Source organism: Danio rerio, chromosome 5 (assembly GCF_052040795.2).
Source record: "Danio rerio strain M-AB ecotype USA chromosome 5, GRCz13ab, whole genome shotgun sequence".
Lineage (NCBI taxonomy): Eukaryota > Metazoa > Chordata > Actinopteri > Cypriniformes > Danionidae > Danio > Danio rerio.
The window spans coordinates 32918416-32941687 of record NC_141025.1 but is presented as its reverse complement, the minus strand read 5'-3'; the positions used below and the strand labels follow the sequence as shown (position 1 = coordinate 32941687).

Below are 23272 nucleotides of genomic sequence, written 5' to 3'. Positions count from 1 at the left end.
AAACAAGAAAAGCATTTATTTTATTTGCAGTGTGTATGGGAATTAATATTCAGAAAATGTACTTTTTATAACAGTTTCAATGAGAGATTTATTGCTCATTGCAGAAGAAAAACAATCTTTTATTGTAATTGAAATCTACAGGCACAAATTGCTAATAAGTGTGTCAAAATTAGTTTACAATTAGTTCAAAATGCTGCTGCAAGGCTTTTAAACAGTACCAAAAAACATAATTACACTAGTTTTACGCTCCTTGCACTGGTTGCCTGTGCACTATCGAGTCACTTTTAAAATTCTTCTCTTGGTTTTTAAATCTCTAAATGATCTGGCACCTTCTTATCTGTCAAATATGTTGATTGAGCATCAGGCTGGTCGGTCTCTTCGGTCATCTAACCAGAGATTATGTCCCTGAGTCGAGGCTGAAATGTAGGGGTGACCGTGCTTTGGCAATTACTGGTCATCGGTTGTGGAATGCTCTGCCCCTCTGTATTAGATCTGTTTCATCTCTGTCTGCTTTTGAATCTAGCTTGAAATCTCTTTGGTGTGGCATTTTATCTATTAAAATTTATTTTTTTATTATTAAAGCTAGTATTTTATGTTTTTCTTTGTTGTGATGTGTATTGTGCAGCACATTGGTCAACATGTCGATGTGTTTGATGATGCTATATAAATAAAATTGACATTGACATTGACAAAAAAAAAAACTTAAACCGTATGTATTTAAGACATTTTTACTTAATTTAAAAAAAACTTAATGAAAAACTGATTTTGCCTGTAGTGTCACAAGAGCAACATGTGTGTTTATGTGTTCTAGACTGACCGTGGGAGAATTAAAGATCTGTTTATTCCAGAATACCGCAGGACGACGCTTTTGGTTTGGTGTATCTGGTATGCAGATTCATTTGAAAAAGAATTCAAATAGTTTCATATAAATCTTGGGAAAACATGACTGACCACTTACTTACGTTTCCATGCGCAGGTTTTTCAGTGCTTTTTTATATTATGGTCTTGTGCTGCTGACCACTGAGCTGTTTCAGGCAGGATCTGCATGTGGTGGTGAGTGGTGTGTAAGCGCTTTTTGTGGCTAAGCTCATCATGAAATGTGCTAAAACAAGACTTTAACTAGAAGGTTTTTGTGTGTAATTAACGCAGGGTTTTTTTCAATAAGACAATGAGATTTGAAATGTTGTGAAATATTATTATTGTTATCATTATTATTTATAATTATGACCAAGAGCTAAAGAATTGTATTTGATTACTCTATTTATATTATTAGAAGTTTATTTTTGAATGCAACAAGATATTAGATATTAGGACTATAAACAAGACAAAGCAAATAAGAAAAGCATTTTTTGCATTGTGATGAAATACTGTTAGACTCCTCAAATACTGCTATTCTGTCTTGTAGAACTGTATTCATATCGCAATATTTATCACAGAAAAATAAAATAGCGCAATATCAGATTTTTCAAATATCATGCAACCTTACTTCTTAGCAGTATTGTGCTGCATTTAATGTATTTCTGGAAACATTACATTGTTAATAGATTTTTTCTTTTTCATTTTATAGCTTTTTATTGTTAAAAAGTAAAATTAATAAAATAAAAATGTGTACACTTTTTTGTACAAAGAGGTCAGAGGAGTAAGGTTTACATTCAAACTACTTGCTCTACGAACAAGTGTGTTTATGACTGTACAGACAAAGTAGAATAATATAGGAAGAAAATATCAGTTTACAACATCAAGCAGCAGAACAAGCTGTTTTTAACATCTAAAAATGAATGGAAGTGAATGAGACTGGAAGTCTCGAGCCAAAAAGATTCAAATGGCTGCACCCGCTCATGAATAAGGTGAATATCGATGGTTTGTTCAGCAGACGATCGGAAAAAAAAAATAGCTTAAATAAATAAAGGGACTAAGCCGACAAGAAAATAAATGAATGAATGTTTATTAAAAAAAAACGAAAAATGCTTTTATTCTAGCCAAAATAAAACAAATAAAACTTTCTCCAGAAGAAAAAAATATTATCAGACATACTATGAAAATTTCCTTGCTCTGTAAATTATATTATCTAAAATTATTTAAAAGAGAAAAAAAAAAAATCAAAGGATGGCTAATAATTCTGACTACAACTGTATCACTTCAAACTATTCATTAATGTCAATAAAAGTCACTTTTTTTCAAAATGTTCAACATCGAAAGCTGTTGAAGCAAAGATCAAGATTATATAATGCAATTCAAAAGCTTAAATAAATGGAAAAATTAAATAAATTACAAAAAAACAGACAACTGTTAATTTTTATATATAAAAATTTTTACTGTGTTCTTATAATTTTAATAATCTTAATTCCATTTTCACAACCATTTCAAACACTAAGTGTGTATATTGTGAACATCAATGTCAAAATGTCTTATTTCAGTCACTGAAAACTCAAACATAGAGCATCAGTGCAGTTTGATGTGCCAACATCTGACTATAGATGATTATTTGGACCTCCTATGGACCACCTTTGCTGAATTTCCAGGTGACGTGACTCTCGGATATTCTCTCCTCTCACATGTTCTTGCAAATATAAATGCAGACGTATAAGCTTTAAACTAACTTGTGTCTTGATGTCAGAATAGGTCTTCTGGTAGCACTATGGATGGTTAATCGAATTAGCCGGAGAAAAAGCATGGTGATTTGTTTTTCACTGTTCACTGTGTGTGTTTTACCACTATACGCCTGCACACACAGGTACGTTCATTAAAGATAATAAATATCTCACTGTAAAAAGAGATTAGTTACTTTACTTTAGTAAACATGCTGCCTTATTTAGTTAATAGTTCACCCTTAAACCATAAAATTTGTATAAGATTTTTTTTTGTCGGACAAACACAGTCGGTGTGGTTTTATATTTTATCCTGGCTCCTCCATGCTGTATTTTGCCGTTGGATAGTGGCTTTTACTTTTCATCAAGCTAACCTATACGCTGCCAGGGTGTTAATGCATATCTTATCCAGAATTATTTTATATTTCCTAAATTATTAACTTCAACAACTGAGTTTTTGTGGTGGCCGAATGCATGTTTTTTGCAACTGATGTATACAATTTATTATGCATAAAGTAAGACGCATTCAAAGCTGAAACTCTGGGAATAAACATCTCGCAGGAACTACTTGCCACATGGTTTGTTTACCAAAAAACATGATGATAGAAAAGAAAACTAGTTGGCTTGGCATTACTGTATTGCATTTATAATTTATTTATAATCTTTATAATCTGTAATTTATAATTTATAATCTGTAATGCATTTACATTTATCTACTCATTTAGCAGACACTTCTGTTCAAAGTGGCTTACAAATAAGGAGGAATTCAGCAATTTAGTTCTAGAGTAGAGAGGGAGTGTTTTTTTTTTTTTTAGAGAGAGAGAGTGTGTGTTTCTACAGGTGGTTTGTCAAGCCCACTCACCTGTATGAAATACACTTCAGAAATGCACAATGTTTTTTCATCAGGGATCACCACAGTGGAATGAACCACCAACCACCAGCAAATGTTTTAGACAGTGGATGCTCTTTCAGCTGCAACCGAGTACTGGAAAACAGTTTTTTATGTAACATTACAAAATTATATTTTATATAAGACTGTATAATGTTATATATTGCTTTTACAATTCCACAAACAAATAACGTGCATTCAGCAGCCAATGGAAGTCAGTGATAGGAGTTTATGATTTGAAAATAAAAATATTATTGTTAAAAAACACATTGATCTGCTTCATAAGACATGTGTTAACCCCTGGCGGTCAGGCCCGGATTAAGAACTCAGGGGCCCCTGGGCACATTGTATTGTAGGGCCCCCTACCTGGCCGCACCCCAATAGTTGAATTTAAAAAATAAGAATAATATAATAATTTTTAAATAAAATTAATCTATAATTTGTTGCCCACATATTTAAATAAATGATATATAGTACATATGTATTTATAGTCTGCAAAGATTTAAATTATTTTTCAAAGCATTAAATAGAAATACTAATAAAACTACATATATATATATATATATATATATATATATATATATATATATATATTTTTTTTTTTTTTTTTTTAAGGGTATTTTAGTGTATTGCTTTTAAAAACTTATAAAGCATATTATTGCCATGGCATATAACGCACAATGCTTCTCCAATCCAGTTCTATGAATCTGAGTTCTATGAATCTGAGTCTTTCATAATACAAACACTGATTTACTCTCTCTCTCCTCTCCCTGTATTTTCTCTACTCTTCTCGTGATGAAAACTTGATTATAAACCTAAAAGTATCCGAAATCACAGACACTATACCTCTTCTCTCCCCTCTCTCTCCTCTTCTTGGCCTTTCTCTCTCTCTCCCTCTCTCTCTCCCTTTCTGTCTGTCTCTCACACGATGAATCCAGTCCGCGCTGCGCTGCCGTTAGCCTCCTCCGCCTGGTTAATGCTAGCTTCTCATCTTTTAAAGTTAACGTCTTCTTCTGTACCCTCATTCTCCTGATCACGGGTCTGTTTAAAGAAGGTGTGTATGGAAAATGCCTCAATAAAGATGCCTCCTCTCCTCTTTCTCTCGCGTTTGCTAAATCCACTTGTCCACTCATTTTTGATCTATGACAGATAAAGTCCGCTCAGTTTAGTGCGGGTTATTACAAAACTGACGTTTCCGCGCTTGACCAATTACAGCATTCTGTTTAGTTAAAGAAAGAAAGGCAATTTAAATATAATAATAATATTAATATGTGATCGCGATTTTTTTGCTCAGAGGAAATACAGTTGTCTGAGCAATAGAGTTTTTGAAGAGAGGGAGGCGCGGCAGGCGCGTATAATAAGGCTAAACATTATTAAATACCCACGAGACACTTGTGACTTTATATCACATTTGCATTATTTTTAAAAAATGTTTCTTTCCTGTTAAAAATAAATATATTTCCAATCTGATATGTAATGGGGAGAAAAAAAAGTAGCACGAGTTCAACTGATGGTGGATTCGAACCGATGTTATGTGTAATCGCGTCAAAAGTTGGTGCGTGTGCCTTATTATTATTATAACAGTGCTCTTTACTCATCTTGTCTCTATCAATCAGGCATCGATGGGCGTAAACCCTGAATAGCTTAGTCCAACTGGATGCGCTATTTGCAATTAGCCTAAAAAGACACTCCGAAATTGTCTTTTTTTCTCCCCCCTCGCAGGGGCCCCTAGTGCGCACGGGCCCCTGGGCCTGTGCCCATAAGGCCCATTGGTTAATCCGGCCCTGCTGGCGGTGAAAACTGAACAACAGTGTTATGAAGACACAGGGGGAAAATGGCTTAAGATAACCGCAGGCAGAAGAGATAACAAGATCAAATTTACTGTCCCATCCATAGACGCTGCATTGGAAACGCCTCGCATAAATATTTTGTTTTGGCTTTTTTTTGTAATTTGATGCAAAGATTATATAATAAAATGGATTTGTAAATGTGTTTTATCTAAATATTAAAAGCTTTTAATGATTTAAGATGCTGATGATCATTAAACGTGTCATTCATAACCGTCTTGTGAGAGGGTCCATGTGATACAGTAGGTCTCAAACTGGATTCCTGGAGGGCCCCAGCTCTGCGGTTTTGCTCCAACCCTAATCAAACAAAGCTGATCTGACTAATCAAGGTGTTCAAGGCTACTAGAGACTTGAGCTAGAAGTGGTTGAAGCTAAACTGTGCAGACCTGTGGCCGTCCAAGAATTGAGTTTGAGAATACTGGTCTATGTGCTTTTTGAAAGCTTCAAAATAAAAGCCTCAACCCAACACCATTATACTGAAGAGCCGATAATTGTTGTATTAGTCCGAAAGTAATGTCATATACATCAAAGACGTCTTGAGGGTGAGTAAATTAAAAGGTAATTTTAGGTAAAAAGGTAAAAAGGAACTATTCCTTTAAAAGTGACAAGTTTACTTTACTTAGAAAATCTAAGTAAATACATTAAAACTTGGACTATTTTATAAATATGCACTTAATATACTTAATAATTATAAGGCATCAAGTTTATTTTTTGTGTGAACTAATCACTTTTTACAGTGTATAAATACTGTATTCACAGTGTGATTATTCATGAATTAATCTCTATTTCTATTGCAGCCAATGCAAAAACATCTTGTTACTGTGCAAAATTTAAAGACAAAAAAAGAGATTTTCCCCAACTTCATAGGTTGTCTAGACTGTTGTTTATGTTAATAACTCTGGAAACATTTGCAGAGAAAATCCAAAGGATGTGAAGTTGAAATGAATGGCGATAATATATTTATATATTTTTTATATTATATTTATAATATATTTATTTTTTAAAATAATGTGGAAAGAGCTATTCTGTTCTGTAACGTCAATGTTGCATGCAAACAAAAGGCACGAATTTAAAGCTAAATATTTGTGACGTGACTGAAAATGACATAACATGTTTATCTCTTGACTATTTCCAGAATAGTTCTCACAGTCTTTATTTTCATTGCTCGAACCAGCATCAATGCAGGCTGGCAGATTGCATATGTTTATACACCTGAGGTGAGGCTTCATCACAAAGCAGCTTATTGTACTTCAGTAAATCCCAGCAGAATTCTTTTTAAATGTCTTTTTTTTTCTCTTGTCTTGGCCTCCTCAGGTTTTCCCTACAGCGACCCGGGCAATTGGCATTGGTACAAGCAGCGGGATGTCTCGTGTTGGAGCTCTCGTCACACCATTTATCGCTCAGGTACAGCCGTCTTCCAGTTCCCTAAGACGATCAAGTGTATTGAACATGTTTTGATGCTCTGCTGTGTGGTGTTTGTGTGTGTCCCCCTTCAGGTCCTTCTGAAGTCATCGGTATACCTGACTCTGTCTGTGTATTTAATATTTGGCTTGCTGGGCACAGCAGCATGCTGGGCTTTACCCATGGAAACAGAAGGTCGGAGCCTACAGGAATCAACACAGAGCTCCACGGAACAAAAACACACAGAAAAAACGCACGACTCTGAGCCTGCCGAATCATCCAGAAACACAGCACATGGAGAATAAGCAGACGCAGACAGAAAACTGAAAACATGACAGGATTACTAAAACTAAGTGATCTTGCCGTTCTAAAAAAACTACTCAACATATTACAATACTTAGGTTCATTGATCCATATTAAGTTTTTTGTTTCTTGTTACAATAACCCTCTGGATTTGTTTGTTCATTTTTGGTAGAAGAAAAGAAAGTAATGTTTAAACATCACTAATTCACTGGAAGGCTACAAAACTGTTTCATTTAACTTACTTTTTGGTGTCGCTGTGCTTCATATAACTTAATTATTGAAAAAGCACAAATGGCCATAAAAAAACTTTTGTAATGACAACATTCTATAAATCAGCCAAGAGCACACAACATTGAAGTAGTTGACTCTATAAAACATCAAGAGTTTGCCATAAATGCACACACACACGCAAACTGAGAGAGTTTGAGACTCGTTTACCAGAATGTTGAGCCTGAAGACCCTTCTAAGAGGATAAAATCACACCATAACAACAGGAATTCACTTCTAATCAGGCATCCCTGCTCATTTTTGTTGAATTCTGACGTTTGAGTTAGATTACGGTGAACAGTTTATTGTATATACTGTAAATATAAATGTGTTCGTGAAATTATCAAACAGATGAAAAAATATTAAAGTTTTCCTATTCATGAGCAGTTTTGGAATATTTTAATTATTATTATTTCCTTATTTTAGCCAGGAGATGACATTGAGACAGTACTCTCTCTTCTTTCCGTGAAACCTGGTCAAGACGGCAGCATAAAGTTTCACACAAAAAAATCACAGAAAACACCACAAAATTACAAAATCAGCATTCATAAAAAACAGATCATAAAAAATAATTACAGGTATCCTTTAAGACGTAATACAGAAGGTGTTTAAAGGAGTCAGAAGTGTGTCAAGATTAAGCAGATTTTGCAAATCAATCCAAGCCTTAGCATAAAAGGAAAAGGCACATTTGCCAAGTTCTGACAATACCCTTGGCACTATTAAACGAATACAGGAACCAAAACTAGTGTGTTGGTTATTGATGTAAAATGTTAGCAAATTAAAAAAGATAGGATAATATTTACCTAAGAGAACCTTTAAAGCAAAGTCTCTTTAAGGCAAGTCATTTCACACGGCAGCCATCTTTGAAACGCCTTTTGGGCAGTATGCTCGGGTATTCTGTCTGAACGGGGAAACATAAAATTCTACAAAAATACTTGCCAAGCTTGTGATTACACGTTATATTACGAATAATCAGTTAAATTAAACAACAACTGTCTATTTAGTTTCATTTCTAAATGTTCGTATCACACAAAATCTGCAGAAACTCACGTCTGGTTCGAGCCCCTCCCTCAGAAAATTTTCATTCGCTGATTGGCTCCTGTACTAGAAGGCGGGGCTTCATTCGACATTTTGACATGTGCACTTTTCCCCATTCAAAAGTATACGAGTGACAAGTGTGTATTCTACAGTCTTTGTTTAAAGTTAATAAGTACAAATGTAATTTTCTCCTTTGAAATATACATAACCAATCTAAGTAATTGTACAACATACAGTGATACATTCGTGAATCTGCACCTGTGACAGTTTATTGCTGCGCGATAAACAAAATCTAGTTTTCAAAATAGAGTTGCAGCTGCATGCATAATTAGATGATCACCATAATCAATTATAGACAAGCATGTACTTTCTACTAATTTATGATGGGCCTTATACGGAAAATATTTTTTTATTTATTAATATAAATAATTAATATTAACAGTATAAACTTGTGAAATTGTAAGTATGAGGAAGCCATGTGATCACATGTGGAAATAATATGAAATGGTTTTTCTATAAGGGTGTACATACAGTGATAATCCAGGGCTATGGATAATTCAGGTATGGAAACTGCAGTTGTAGCAAACATTTTCCCCTAAATGACTATAAATACTGATTACAAAGCATATTATATTACATTCAAATAATGGCTGCACGATATTGGGAAAAACTGATATTGCGATATTCAGTTTGTATGCAATATAAATTGTGATCCGATTCACAATATGATATAATTTCACAATATGATTAAGTAACTATTTGGAAAGAATTAATAGTTTTACATAAAAAATGACCAATAAAAAGTTGTGAAGCACCAAAAGCGTTCCATATTAATATTTATTTGGCTATGGTTGTTATCCTTGAATTTTCAAATGTACTTTTTGTTTTTAAGAAAAGCTAGAAATATTGTAAAGCTTTACAATATTATTATTATGTTCATTTATGTATTTATGTTTTATTATTCAATGCTCAAATTCTAAGACTGGGGAAAGTTTAACGTGCAAACCAGTTTTTTATTTGCCTAATAAATGACAATAGACTACAGTGTAAAATGATATTTAATGAGTTCCAGAAGCTCTGCATTAGAATGAATATGAATATTACTCTGTCCTGTCATGAGATATTTCCTCAAGATTAAATTGTTTTGTGTAGTTTCCTCACAATTGCCACTGATTAGACTTAAGTTGCCATGTTTTGTTGTTTACTGACTGACTGACTGCAGGGGGAGGGGCGTTCTTGCTCTACATAATGTTTGATTGCACATATAAATATATATTATAATAACACATAAAAAACATTTAAATCTGTAAATATAAAGTCAGCAATTATTGTTACATTACAGGCTTTAACCAGCAGGGTACATGGACCAAGACACACAAAACCTGCTTATTTGTGATGGATAATTTGACTAGAGATTCAACACAAACACGGTTTACACACTCAGCTCCATCTTTGACTGCTGAACCATACAAATTTGTCTTCGTCACAGGGAGGAAGGGGGGAAAAATCCCGCGATCCAGCATTACGTTGGTTTTGAGTCAGTCTACATCACAGGGCTCCAGTAGTATGTGGATGATTGGGTGTTGAGTCTGCATAGGATGCACTGTTGTCAGGGAGAAGTGCAAGTCACCTTCACGCGGTTGGCCCACAAGCCCATATCTAACGCAGACGATCACACAACTACACCAACCACTGACGGCGGTCCCGAATCACGGTCCATTATGTCTGACCACTAAATCAACGGTCCAGCCGGGAAGATAGAGAGCGCAGACCGCTGTTTATCGGCATCGTCGCGGCGTGAATGAGAATTTGCAGAACCGCCGAGTTGGATGACAAAGCCGATGATGGGTTTATCGCTCCGCTAAATAGATTTAATGCGCCTGTGAATGCATTAACCCCGTGGCTGGCGAGCGGGCGGGCGGGCGCGGAACAGGAGATCTCGGCGTGTGCTGTGGGGAAGGGACCGGAGCGGATCGCCTGTGCGGTTTTGCTGAAGGCTCCGCAGCGCAGCCATGGCTCTGGTGACTCTGCAGCGCTCCCCGACACCCAGCGCCGCATCCTCAGCCAGCACCACCGCGGGGGAGGTGAGTGAGAGAGAGGAGGCTGCTGACTACACCGGCCGGGGAAATGCATGTGTAAATAGCGCCTGAACCGCTAATGTTAGCCGGGCCTGTTGCTCCCGGGTAATTCCTCTTTTCTGAGGATGTGCGAATGCGATGTCAGCTGTAGGAGTCACCGAGTTCAGCCCGCCGTGTAGAGGCGCACGGTGAACTTCTCACATTAGGCGTGAGCTTGTTTTCGGGCGGCTTGAATGAATGAGAGCGCGCGCGAGGATGGAGATTAACTTGATATGGTCAAACAAAACAAAGCATACCAATACACAATTGAAATGGTGTTTGTGTACATTATGTGGTTAAAATGCACATGGTGCGGTTCAAATTGAAATGTTTGTCGTGCCCTACATTTGGTAACGTCTTGTTTATGTCGTGGATTAAAGTGGTAATAAATAGGCTACCTTGTTAATGCAGTCAGACAGTTCAGCCGCTCCACAAACATGCTTCACAGCACTTTCTTGGTATAATATCGGATACTTCTTCTAGGCACTTGAGGGTTCGGCTGTTCTCGTAAACGAATCGTTCATAGAGTCGAACTGGGCAAGCGATTCGTAAAGAGATGAGAGACATCTAGAATTTTAAGTTTTAAAGAGAAGTTTCTGTTTATCGAATAGTAAGTTAGATATTACAAATAATTATCGGACATTTCACATATCATAAGCGTTTTACTGCAATAAACCGTACACATAACATAGATTTAATATTAGCATTTCATTTCAACGCATGCGAACACTTCCCCGCCAAATCATTATTATTGTTTAACATAAATGCAGATTCTATATTGTGTTTAAATTAATTCATCTAAATCTTTATACCGAGAGCAAATAAAATGACAGTTAACAGGCTTTTTAATCAAACGTAATGAGAATAACAGTCATGTGTTTACATATGTTTTTGGGTTAGGGTTAAAGTATTTAACAAGAGCCACGTGATGACGCAGTGACGTTATGCTCCAATAGGGTGGTTGAATCATTTTGTGAACCGAACTGTTCGAAGGAACCGAATCTTATCTTCACTATTCTCAGTACTCTCACTGCAATGATGTCATTGAATAGATACTCTGCCTGGTGACCAATCATGGCACCCTGAATATTGTCATATCTTCCCCCAAGATTCTGCTGTTCATGTTTCTTAGAGACAGCACACTAACGAGCAAGCTTACTATAGCATAAACCCACAGCAATGTACATCCCTTCCCTTGGGCTTTCAGCTTTTAATGTGCCCTACATCTATCCCAGTTGTTTTTGTTTAGCATTAAATGTAACGCGCATACTATTTAAAGTCTTCAGTTTAGGGCTTGAATTTCAGAATACATCCTATCCAAACAGCCTGAAATTAATGCTGTAGATGGTGATGAGTTGATGTATACATGTAAATTCATACAAAATATTTTCTTCCAGGACTGTTTTTGTAATTCTGTTTCTGTTTAATCGTTCAGGATGTCGGCAGTGAAGATGATCGAAAGGCAAACCTAAGGTCGGTGCTATTATTAGTCATCTTATTTAATCCATTCCTCCTTTTTAACAATGATAATTAATCTTTACTTTGGAGTATGTGCATAATTGTGTGTGTGTGGCCCATTTCAGCCTGAGTGAAAGTTTCTTCATGGTAAAAGGGGCAGCTCTGTTTTTACAACAAGGCAGCAGTGCACAAGAGCCCAGAACACCCACACATCATAAAAACGCAGGTAAACCACAAGGAAACAACCATGTCTCCAACACTGAGCTGGACTAGTTCTTTAGGATGGACCTTTCGTTCTTAAAAAAAATTAAAAAGATATATGAAGTAACGGTGGCTCAGTTCGAGTCCCAGCTGGGTCAGTTGGCATTTCTGTGTTGAGTTTGCATGTTGTCCCCATGTTGGCGTGGGTTTCCTTCAGGTGCTCTGGTTTCCCCCACAGTCCAAACACATGCGCTATAGGAGAATTGAATAAACTAAATTGGTGGTAGTGTATGAATGCGAGAGTGTATGAGTGTTTCCCAGTACTGGGTTGCAGCTGTAAGGGCATCTGATGTGTAAAACATTAGCTGAATAAGTTGGCGGTTTATTCCACTGTGACGACCCCTGATAAATAAAGTAAATTAAGCCAAAATGAATTACTCAAGATAGATATTAATATATAACATTTACTACAGTTATTTGTAAATTAATGTTTATTGATATTTCACAATTGCTTTGATGAGTAGAAATCATGTTCATTTGTACAACTTAAACCTTACTTTAATGTATTAATAAGGGAATGATATGTAGTAAACTGGAAAATAAACCCTCACATTTTGGCAAGGTGTGCCTCAGCAGTCTAACTGTGTCATTAAGTCAACACAAAATTAAGATCAGTCCAATCACAGATGGAGGACTTTACTGTTCACAAAAATCAAGTCCAGCAACAGCTTTAACAGTGAAAGTGGCAAAAACACATTTCATTTCATATCTGAATATCAGATTAAGCTATTTACAAGCACAGCATTTTCTGCTAATTTCTTTAATAATAATAATAATAATAAATCCTTATATTTATATAGCGCTTTTCTAGACACTTAAAGTGCTTTACACACACGTGCGACCCCCCAAACCCCCCCGCTCAAAATCGTGCACATGCCCTTTGGACGGTCTCAGCACGGGACTGCACATTAGGCTGCAATCTCCTCATCCACCGCCAATGTGCAGCATCCACCTGGATGACACGATGGCTGTCATATTGTGCCAGACCTCACACCACACACCAGCTGATTGGTGGAGAGGAGAAAAGTGATGCAGCCAGATATGATATGGGGATGGTTTGGAGGTCTTGATGGACAGAGGCTGATGGGCAAATTTTGGCCAGGATGCCGGGGTTAAACCCCTACTCTTTTTCAAAAGACAACCTGGGATTTTTAACAACTACAGAGTCGAGAGTTTGATTTGACGTTTGAGCAGTATAGCGTCCCCTTCTCTATACTGGAGCGTTAGGGCCCACACAGACCGCAGGTTGAGCGTCCCCTACTGGCCTCACTAACACCACTTCCAGCAGCATTCTAGCTTTCCCATGTGGTCTCCTTTCCTGGTACGGACTGGGCACAGCCCTGCTTAGCTTTAATGTTGTACTAAAGAAAAAAAGTCACTTGCATCTTGGATTGCCTGAGTGTTGTTAAATTAAAAGCAAATTAATATTTTTGGCTGAACCATTCCTTTAATCATACGCATAAGGTCAAAATCAACTGTTACTGTCTTGTGAAATGTGGTTATGAAAGACTTCAATTATTTAATAACTTTATAAATCAAAACAAACAAGTGAGTTTACAAGTGGATCACTGCATATTGAAGTATTAAATGAATAACTGCTTTTGTTGAACTGTTTCTGGAGTTGATGTTTGGTTTCTGTGAACAGTAAAGCCCTTTTCTGTGATTTGATTGGCCAACTTAATCATTTTGGCACGGACAAGCGCAGATAGACTGCTGAGGCAGATCAAACTAAAAATGTAACATTTTATTCCTATTGTGAAAACAAACACAGCATAATTGAGTGCAACAGAGCAGCATCAAGAATATGAGAATTTAGTGGGGGAAATTTGGCCATTTCTAATTATTTGTCAAGGAATTTAGTGTCAATGGTGTTAACCCACAACGGTAAGGTTAATATTGACATCCTCTGTTACATTCATTCATTCATTTTCTTTTTGGCTTAGTCCCTACATTAGGGGTCGCTACAGCGTTATGAACTACCAACTTATCTAGTACATGTTTTACGCAGCGGATGCCCTTCCAGCTGTAAACCATCACTGGGAAACATCCATACACTCTCATTCATACAATACACATTTACTACGACATACATTCACCTATACCACATGTATCTGGAATGTGGGGGAAACCGGAGCACCCGGAGGAAACCCACGCGAATAGGGGCAGAATATGCAAACTCCACACAGAAATGCCAACTAACCCAGCCGAGGCTTGAACCAGTGACCTTCTTGCTGCAAGGCGACAGCGATCCTCTGTTACAGTGTGATGTTATTGTTAATTTAAAACAGTGGTGTATTGCCGATTCTCACATTGTTATTATTTGTCGTTGTTAAAGGGGATCTTCCACAGCATCTACAAGTAATGATAAACACCCTCCGCTCTGAGGATAGAATTAAATTAGTAAGTGACGCACACTATCTAACATCATGAAGGAATGGCTACTGCTTTCAGTGTGCATACAACAATGTTCTCTGTCTTCATAAACAGGTCGTTAGGTTAGAAAGTGGATGGACGGACCATGTGCGGTACATGGTGGTTGTCTACACAAACGGCCGCCAAGACACTGAAGAAAACATTCTACTCGGGATGGACTTCACGGATAAGGATAGGTAAACACCATGTACCTTTTGGAATTAACGGCAGATATTGTGTCACAATTTTTTGTTGACAGAAATGTTTGTGTGTTGTAGTAAAAGTTGCTCCATTGGGATGACTCTTCCGCTTTGGAGCGATACCAAGATTCATCTGGATGGAGATGGGTAAATATCCAAGTTCACATGAAGACAAAGGTTAAATCCTACTTCAGTTTTTGTGTTGACTTTAGTTGAGCTCATAGGAATAATTTAATAGCAAATTACAATTAATCTAAAGTATGATTAAGGGGAAAAAAGCTTTTTTGAGGGTTTTACAAAAGGTATAAAATCAATATTTATGAAACTATCTCACTGAGAACCACAATGATTTGATGCCACTGTGCAGTGTTGCCGGATGTAGCCAACTTTTCCATCCCAATAGCTGTCCAAAACCCACCCAAACGCTCAAAAAACAACCAAAATAGATAAATAATTTGTTTCATTTTAATTAATTTCAATTGAAATGAACCGAGTTACTTTAACTGTCTTAATTTTGACCACACAGCAACCTACACTAGCAGTCACAAAGCCACAACATAACCGGATCACATCAAAACACTGCCCCCTCTCACCCAAACACTGCACTTAATGTTGTTTAGTTTACACTGCCTATTAGAGTATCTTTTACTTTCAAAATAGGGTATAAATTCATCCCATTTGGTGTGTTAAATTCTTTTGAACATAATTAGGTGCTTCTTGTCAATCAGACAACGCTTCTATGTTTGCTCTTTCTGTCAGTTGCGGGAAAAAATCATCGACAAAGGTGTTTGTGATAAACAGGTGTGAGTTTAACTGCAGGCGCTCCGTGATGCGTGGATTTAGATACAACTTTCCTTCAGCTCCTCTCACCTGTACTTTTTGTCTTCAGTTTTTATTTAATTGTATTTATTTATATATTTTTACTTGTCATTTATCAATAATCAGAAAATCATATCTCTTTTAGAAAACTTACATAATTTAAACCTCATATTTGCACTTAATATCAATTGCAAACTTGCTTTAAAAGGATAATTCCCCCAAAAATATGTAAAAGTAAGCACTTTTTATTCTCTAACAAGTGGTTTCAAACCTTTATGAGTTTCTTTATTTTGTTGAACACAAAAGAAGATGTGTTGAAGAAAGCTGGAAATCTGTAACCATTAATTTCCATTGAAGGAGAAACAAATACTATGAAAGTCAATGGTTTCCAGCTTTCCTCAAATTATCTCCTTTTGTGTTCAACAGAAGAAAGAAACGAGTAAAGTATAAGTAAACGACCAAATTTTCAGATTTGGCCGAACTAAGGCCTTCAATTTTTACTTGTCTGATAGTTTCAATGCATTATTTGGTCACACTTTATTTTGATGGTCTGTTTGTTGAATTTAAGCTACATTACATCTACATGCCAACTAATTCTCTTGAGATTATAAGTAGACTGTTAGGTTGGGGTTAGTGTAAGTTGACATGTACTTGCTTCTTATAGTCAGTTAAATGTCTGTTGAAGGAGCAGTAATAACAGATATTAAGCAAAGGTCTACTAATATTCAAATGGACCATCAAAATAAAGTTTTTTATTGCTATTATTATTTTATTATTTATTATTTAAGCATACCTTAAACATGGAAATATACTTGATGTGCCCTCTGTCAGCCTGTTTATGTTTAATCACCTGTAAAGTAATCTATAAATGTTGTGTGCATACAGAGATTGACCTCTACAGGTTCAGTATGAAATGACATGTTTACACTCATGACCTTAAATGACATGACCTAGGGGACACAGAGAGAATCTTCCACTGGTTTGTGGTGTAAAATTGTTCCACTAACTGAGAAAGCAGCATCACCCTGCAGACAGCTAATACATTTCTACATAATCACAAAATATAGCTCACAATAAACACGCTTAACCTCCTCCATCTCCTCTCTTAGGGGTTTCAGCGTGAGCACAGCAGGAAGACTACATGTTTTTAAGCCTGTGTCAGTGCAGGCCATGTGGTACGTTCAATTATGTGATATTTAATTTGGAAGTTTAAGTATACAAGTAATTGCATACCTTCTTGTAATTGCATGTTGTTGTATTATTTTCTGTTGATAAACCAATGTTTGACTTGCTGTCTATTGCAGGTCCGCACTGCAGGTGTTGCACAAAGCATGCGAGGTGTCCCGCAGGTACAACTATTTTCCAGGAGGAATGGCACTGACGTGGGTGGGCTATTACGAGAGCTGTATATCCTCAGAGCAGAGCTGCATCAATGAGTGGAATGCAATGACAGATCTGGAGACGACCCGGCCTGATTCTCCAGTCATGTTTTCTGATCAGTGAGTTGTATATTAGCGCATACTAAAAATATAAATTTGTTATAAATCTTCATTGCTACATTAGTGCAGTTTAATCATAGCTAAATAAAATAATCCTAATAGACGATTGAATCATTATGATTTGGCATAAATTAACTGTTCTTTCATATCATGCCCAGGCCAACAGAGAGAGAAAGAACAGAGTGTATGATCAAAACCAAACTCCGAAACCTAATGATGTTCCAGGACCTGGAGAATATTACTTCTAAGGAGGTACAGTATATGTAATGAGGTTTTCATGTCGTGGTTTATATGAAGCCATGAAGAGAGCATTAAATGAAATCCTTTCTCTTCTGTAGATCCGAAATGAGCTGGAACAACATATGAGCTGCAACCTGAGGGAGTATAAGGAGTTTATTGACAATGAGATGCTGCTTATCCTGGGCCAGATGGACAAGGCTACGCTCATATTTGACCATCTGTACCTGGTAAAGCTTCCTTGAAGATTTCTCTGCCATGTTTGATTTTGTTTTTGTTTGCTCAAGATGTTTGCTTACCTAAAAAGCAAAGCAGATACTGCTAGTTTACAGATAAGGGGGGCGCCCTGCCAGGATTTGCTGATGCAATGTGCTGCTTTTTTAAAAGGATTCTGAATTAATCCACAAAAACCAATGATGATCATAATTTGAGGTTAATTATTCACCATTGTGGTGTTAAGGGCCCTTCTGTAGTGTTTATACTATGAAAATTAAAAGCTTGGATTACAATCGTTATTTGATTTGTTTTTTTAAATGGACAACAAATTCACACCAATGTCATACTGTAGTTGCTCAACTGCATTCTTGGTTACTTCCACCACAAACCTAAATAAGTTTTCAACAAAATCAACTGAAGCGTTAAGATTCTGAAGGTAATAAAACTAAGGATGTTGTACTTGTCGTTCATTTCAGGGCTCAGAGTGGAATGCATCCAACTTGGAGGAGCTTCAAGACTCTGGGTTAGTGCTGATACGTATCGACTAACTGTGTGCTGAATTAAGATTGTGTTTATTTAACAAAAATTGGCAGTAAACTGTGTAACGTTTATTTATTTTCGTGCAGGGTTGGGTATATCCTCAATGTCACAAGAGAGATTGACAACTTTTTCCCAGGTACCTTTTGTTATTGTAATGTCCGTGTTTATGATGATGAGACTACAGATCTGCTGGCGCACTGGAACGAAACCTACAACTTCATAGTTAGAGCCAAGTGAGTTACCTTTAAAGATATTGAAGGAAAAAAGAGGTTTTTATTTATGTCTTGTGCCATTTTACATGGTAAAGCTTTATTGGACCCCTAAGTTTTTTTTTACCTTGTTGCTCTCTGTCTTTCATATAGGAAAAACGACTCTAAATGCCTAGTACACTGCAAGATGGGAGTGAGTCGCTCAGCATCTACTGTCATTGCATATGCCATGAAGGAGTATGGATGGTCACTTGAGAAGGCTTACAATTTTGTCAAACAGAAGAGGAATATAGCACAACCAAATCCAGCTTTTATGAAACAGCTGGCCGAGTACGAGGGGATTTTAGATGCCAGGTGGGAAAATAAGATAATGTCACCTAAAAAATCCTCCATTGTGTTTGCTGTATTTGCATTACATTTGTTTTATCTAGAATATTTTACTATTTTTGTGAATATTTGTGTGAATAATGTGTAAAGACCATACATTTTGATGTTGGTTCAGTTTGGTTTATGCTAATTTGAAGACGCAAGAAAACAAAACGTACTGATTGTTAGTGGCAGCACAGTCTTTCTAACGTAATAAGGGAGCAAACGTAGCCTTTGCATTGTAAGAATTTTCTCTGATGGTGTGTTTTCTTCTCGCGTTATAAAGAGGTGACCGGGTACCTTTGTTTTTCTGTCATTGTAGCAAGCAGAGACACAACAAACTCTGGAAACCAGATGGGGATGAGTATTCACCAGAGGGTCTCCAGGCTTCTGCTGCCAGTGGTGATCAGACTCCTCAGTTTTCATTGCTGCACCCTGATCAGGAGGAGAGGGCTTGGGGCCACGGAGGAGCAAGTGCTTCCCCCTGCTGTGGAGAAGAGCCCACAGACCATCTCAATTACAACTACTACTTCCGGCGTCTCTCAGACACCGCTCTGGACAGCGAACCCTCCACGCCGGTCCGGGGTCCTCCACTTTTAGGCATGGAGAGGGTCTTTATTGAGATCGAAGACGTGGAGAGGGACGCGTTGCTGGACGATGAAGGTTTCCCCATGGCTCACTTGGGCCTTCCTGGGGAAGGCACAGCAGCTCAGACCTGTGGCCGACTGGAGCCTTTGGAGGACATGCGCTTGCGGCTGGAGTTTAGCACGGTGGAGGAGGAGGATGAGGAGGAAGCACAAAAGGAGGAGGCGGAGATGGCGGCCTTAGCTCGCGGCGAGGAGACGCCGAGGGAAGACGAGAGCCTGGCTAATTCGAACCGCTTTAACAACGAGAACGCCAACAACAGCAACAGGCTGGCTGGGAAGCGCAGCTGCCCTTCTGGCTTTGACGTGAGTATGACGTCTTAGCTGTAGCGGCAGCTCTCCTGGCTTGTATGCAAGCTTATAGCTCAAAGAGCTCTTTTCTGTGAATCCATCCTAAACGCTTTACTTTCTCTAAAGCATCCCGTACTCTTACACCTTTGAAAAACCTAACCATGCATTCTCCCTGCCTGTGTGTATTCATCGGTTTAGGACAGTGCTAGCATTGGAAACCCCTTCAAAGTGAAGCCCTCATATCAGTCGTGCCGAGACTGCCTGCGCCTACCCAGTGGCCGCCGCTGCGAACGTCGCAACCATCGCCTTAACCTGCCACGCCACACAGGCCTGCCCAGTATCTCCATCCAGGCCCCTGGAGGACTCAAATTCAGTCCTGTCTCCATCAACAAGGTGCCTCCTCCTGTCCCTCTGCATCACATGAGCAGCGGGCACTGCCAATGCTTTCGCTGCTCCAGTCGGGTCAACTTGGACACTTACCGGAAGCAGCGGAGCTGCAAAGACCTTCCTCAGGTTTTGCCTTATTCCTTGGAGACTGAGGACAAAATGGAGGGGGAGGACGAGGGGAGCAAGGAGAGCTCAAGCAGTCCAACAGCTGAGCTCACTCTCCTGAAGCTCAGTCTGGGTGGTGAGAGGCCTGCGGCGGAGCTCAGTCAGGGGCCACACCTAGATGCACAGCACAGACCGGAGCAACTGTCCGAACAGATGGATGTGAGCGTAGAGGACAGTACCACAGAGGACATGGAGGTTGATGAGGGGAACATCATCCCCTATGTGCACCCCAGCTCCAGTGAACTCCAGCAAAGGTCTCCATCAGGCTTGTCCCTGGTGCGCAGCTCCAGCAGCGACAGTCTTCAGAGAGTTCGAAGAGTTCAGCCGGGCTTGGTACGCCAGCGCACCCGAGAGATTGAGACCCGTGTGCGGCTTGCCGGACTGACGGTGTCCTCCCAACTCAAAAGGTCTAACTCGCTGGCCAAGCTAGGGGATTTGGCCATCTCCACAGAGGACCTCTCACTTTCTGCCACAGTCTCCACTGACTATGATGAGCAAGAGCCTGCTCTGTGTGTGCAGTCCTCCTGCTCTCCAAAGCTCTCTTTAACTCTGAAAAGCTGACTCAAAGATGTCAGAAATGCTTTCTCAGTGAGTCCTACAGCCATCGAGAGCGACCGTGGAGGCTGATGCTGCAAGTCACCTCATGAGAACAATCAGGCCAGGCTTGGACGTCTTTCCAGCAGCCCTTTACATAACTGCACTGCATTCTTCATGTGTCTGTCCGTGCTTTAACTAACATATATATTAAAGCATGCTCTGGCTTGGACCTTCATTAATGGCTTTGTTGATAGATACCGCTTTTCTTTGTCTTGCTGAAGGAAGCCCCACCTGTTAAGGTTTTAATATGAGTGCGGCCCATTTATAGGTTGTATAATCAGACCTGGGTAAATTCGTTATGATTTTCTTCCATTTTTTTTTTTTCAACGATGGTTAAATCTCCATTATTTACCTTTTAACACACATTTTTGTGCCAATTGGTTTGTATTTTTAACACAAATACTACTGACATTTTGCCTGCCAAATTGTTTACCAGCTTATTTGGTGCACTATTGCAGATGAACCAATCATGGAGATCAGATCTGATTACTTGATGGGGGGGGGTTAATTATCATTATTATGATTTAGATTATCATTACGGTTGAAATAAATCAGTAGGGTTTTGCAGTGCTTGTTTACTAATGACATTTCCAAAGCATAGAATTTGCTGGTTGGTGCAAAGAAGGTGGTAGGCAATCTTAATACTTATTATTATTATTATTTTTAAAGTTAATCACATAAAAACCGAACCAGATTTAGATTCTGACCATTTCAGCTGTGGCTTAATAAAAATGTATACAAGTTTGAGGCCAAAACTTTGAGCTTTATACACCTAAATCTATGAATAAGCTCCTGTTAAAATGAAACCCTTTAGTCATGAAAATTTCAGTACATTTTTTGTTCAGTTTTGCCTTTGGGACCTTTAAAAGTAAATTTTCAGCAAATTGTCGCACCACAAAAAGTAATTTAAGATGGCAGTTTAGTCTGAAAATCATGATTATGTTCACTGTGTTATTCCACCTTGATAGTTACTCAATTCTTAAATGTTGCCATTTGCAAAAATGACATCAACAAAGCCCCATAATTATTGTCTATTTCCAGAGAAAAATTCCGACATGAATGTGGTTGGCTATTTGTCTTGCAGTTCTCTAATTTGCTTCTCAGCCGGTGTTTATAGGGTCAGTTCCATCTGAAATGTGCTACTAGAGCATAGCTCCTGTCATGTAATTTAGCTTAAGCTGTTTATTGTACAAATTGTAGCCTGTGATGTGCAAAAAGGCTTTAGCAGCAACACATTAGTACAATGCAGTCTTCAAGTTGATCAGAGGATGTTCAAATTAGTCACTATCGTCCTTTAAAAGGTCCTTTTAAAGTGTCTCCTATACGAAATGACACCTTGGCATCTGATAATGACAGTTAAGGTAATAAAAGGTGGAGAAGTGTGTTATCTTGTGGGTGTAGGGACTTGCTCAGTTTACCATGATGGTGTATGATATGTATAAAAGAAGTTGCAGATGACTTGTATTGGTTAAACTTGACCTTAATTATTTTTTCATATATTTATGTAATTTATAAAATTATTGTTGTCTTTGTTGTCTACTATGTTTTTCTTTTGTTGGTAAAAATGAAAATATGCAAAGTGGCCTGTGCAATAAGTGTACGCAAGAATTTGAAGAGAATAGTTTTTATTTATACAATAATGTCAAAAGTAACTAGTTTTATTTCAAGAATGAACGCGAAAGTCAGTGAGAAAATGAAAGAATGAAAATCAGATACGAGCTAGATTTTAATGGAAATGTTTTATTTTCTATCTGATCCTCGTGGGCTGAGTCACTTCTGTATTAAAGGATTGATATTCTGATGTTTAGTTTGAAACCTACTTGATTTGTTTTTTAAATCGTCAGTTATTTGGAACTGAAAATTAGCATCTCATATTTTTTATATATTTATTTATTTATTTTATTTATTTATTTTGCCCTTATATTTCCAAAAATACATATAATGTGGTCATAAAAGTATTTGCCAAAAGATTGCCAAAAAGATGGCCTCCCAAAGAGAGTAAAGTTGTCGTTTTGTTTCCGCTCATGGCTCGTCGTACTTCCTCCTGCTGCTGATTTCAGTACTAGATGTTTTGTTTCTTCAGACATGCAAGTGCCTTACCTGTTGCCATTTGCAATCAGTTGTCTAAGGGTTGTTCGGTAAAACCGCTTTTTCATTGCGCTGAGGTTTTGTCTTCACCTGGTTGCGGTCTTTATAGAGCAAAGATTATTTTGAACAGATGCATATTTGTGGCTCATTCAAGTCTGTTTTCTTTTTGGTTTTGATACTGCATTTCATATTTGAATCGAGGAGACCAAAGTCATTTAATTACTGTCATGTTGACATGTTAATATAGGCTAACAATAAAATCAACTGGAGAAACTAGAGGATTGCCTTTAGCCCTAACCTAACAGCTCTTAAAAGTGACTTGGAACATACACTGTCTGTATATTGGACTTCATTTGACCATTTTAAGTTGTGCTGCACTGTTTTATAATGTACTGTACAGTTAATTATAGAAATAAATTGTTTATTGTCTGCA

The 23272-nt window shown here is 37.8% G+C and overlaps 3 protein-coding genes and 1 long non-coding RNA gene across 15 annotated transcripts in view; 2 read left to right on the top strand and 2 right to left on the bottom strand.

The window, feature by feature from the left end:
- svopb (SV2 related protein b) overlaps positions 1-7816 on the top strand; it is a 24925-nt gene extending 17109 nt beyond the window's left edge. The window contains exons 10-16 of the mRNA XM_087253625.1: positions 812-885; positions 977-1053; positions 2418-2522; positions 2623-2734; positions 6460-6541; positions 6639-6728; positions 6821-7816. Coding sequence (XP_087109751.1) covers positions 812-885; positions 977-1053; positions 2418-2522; positions 2623-2734; positions 6460-6541; positions 6639-6728; positions 6821-7030 — 750 coding nt within the window. The 3' untranslated portion in view covers positions 7031-7816. The remainder of the gene's footprint in view (positions 1-811; positions 886-976; positions 1054-2417; positions 2523-2622; positions 2735-6459; positions 6542-6638; positions 6729-6820) is intronic.
- The window catches only part of myo1hb (myosin IHb), a 93122-nt gene that overhangs the window by 56147 nt on the left and 13703 nt on the right, over positions 1-23272 (bottom strand). For 3 of the 11 annotated variants that reach the window (XM_087253608.1, XM_087253618.1, XM_087253610.1), the window contains exon 1: positions 10849-10980. The exons of the other annotated variants lie outside the window; for them this stretch is intronic. Coding sequence is in view for 1 of the 3 variants with exons in the window: in XM_087253610.1 (XP_087109736.1) it covers positions 10849-10889 (41 nt within the window). In the remaining 2 variants the exon portion in view is untranslated. Of the gene's footprint in view, positions 1-10848; positions 10981-23272 lie in introns of those variants that run through there. 11 annotated transcript variants of the gene reach the window in all.
- Positions 6458-10367, bottom strand: LOC147844020 (uncharacterized). Its single transcript, XR_015491336.1, has 3 exons — positions 9716-10367; positions 8099-8196; positions 6458-7767 (listed from the first exon to the last, which is right to left on the bottom strand). It is a non-coding gene; the product is annotated as an uncharacterized LOC147844020 (long non-coding RNA).
- ssh1b (slingshot protein phosphatase 1b) lies at positions 9874-23272 on the top strand. Of its 2 annotated transcripts, none has more exons than XM_087253624.1 (15): positions 9874-10417; positions 11886-11923; positions 12034-12134; positions 14505-14569; positions 14657-14778; positions 14860-14928; positions 16710-16775; positions 16905-17099; positions 17258-17351; positions 17438-17566; positions 18029-18075; positions 18179-18325; positions 18455-18655; positions 18990-19617; positions 19806-23272. In XM_087253624.1, the coding sequence occupies exons 1-15, from the start codon at positions 10346-10348 to the stop codon at positions 19809-19811; spliced, it is 1980 nt and encodes a 659-aa protein (XP_087109750.1). In that variant the 5' UTR covers positions 9874-10345; the 3' UTR covers positions 19812-23272. The 2 variants fall into 2 exon arrangements, with proteins under 2 accessions (XP_087109750.1, XP_087109749.1); XM_087253623.1 differs by having other exon boundaries at positions 19801-23272.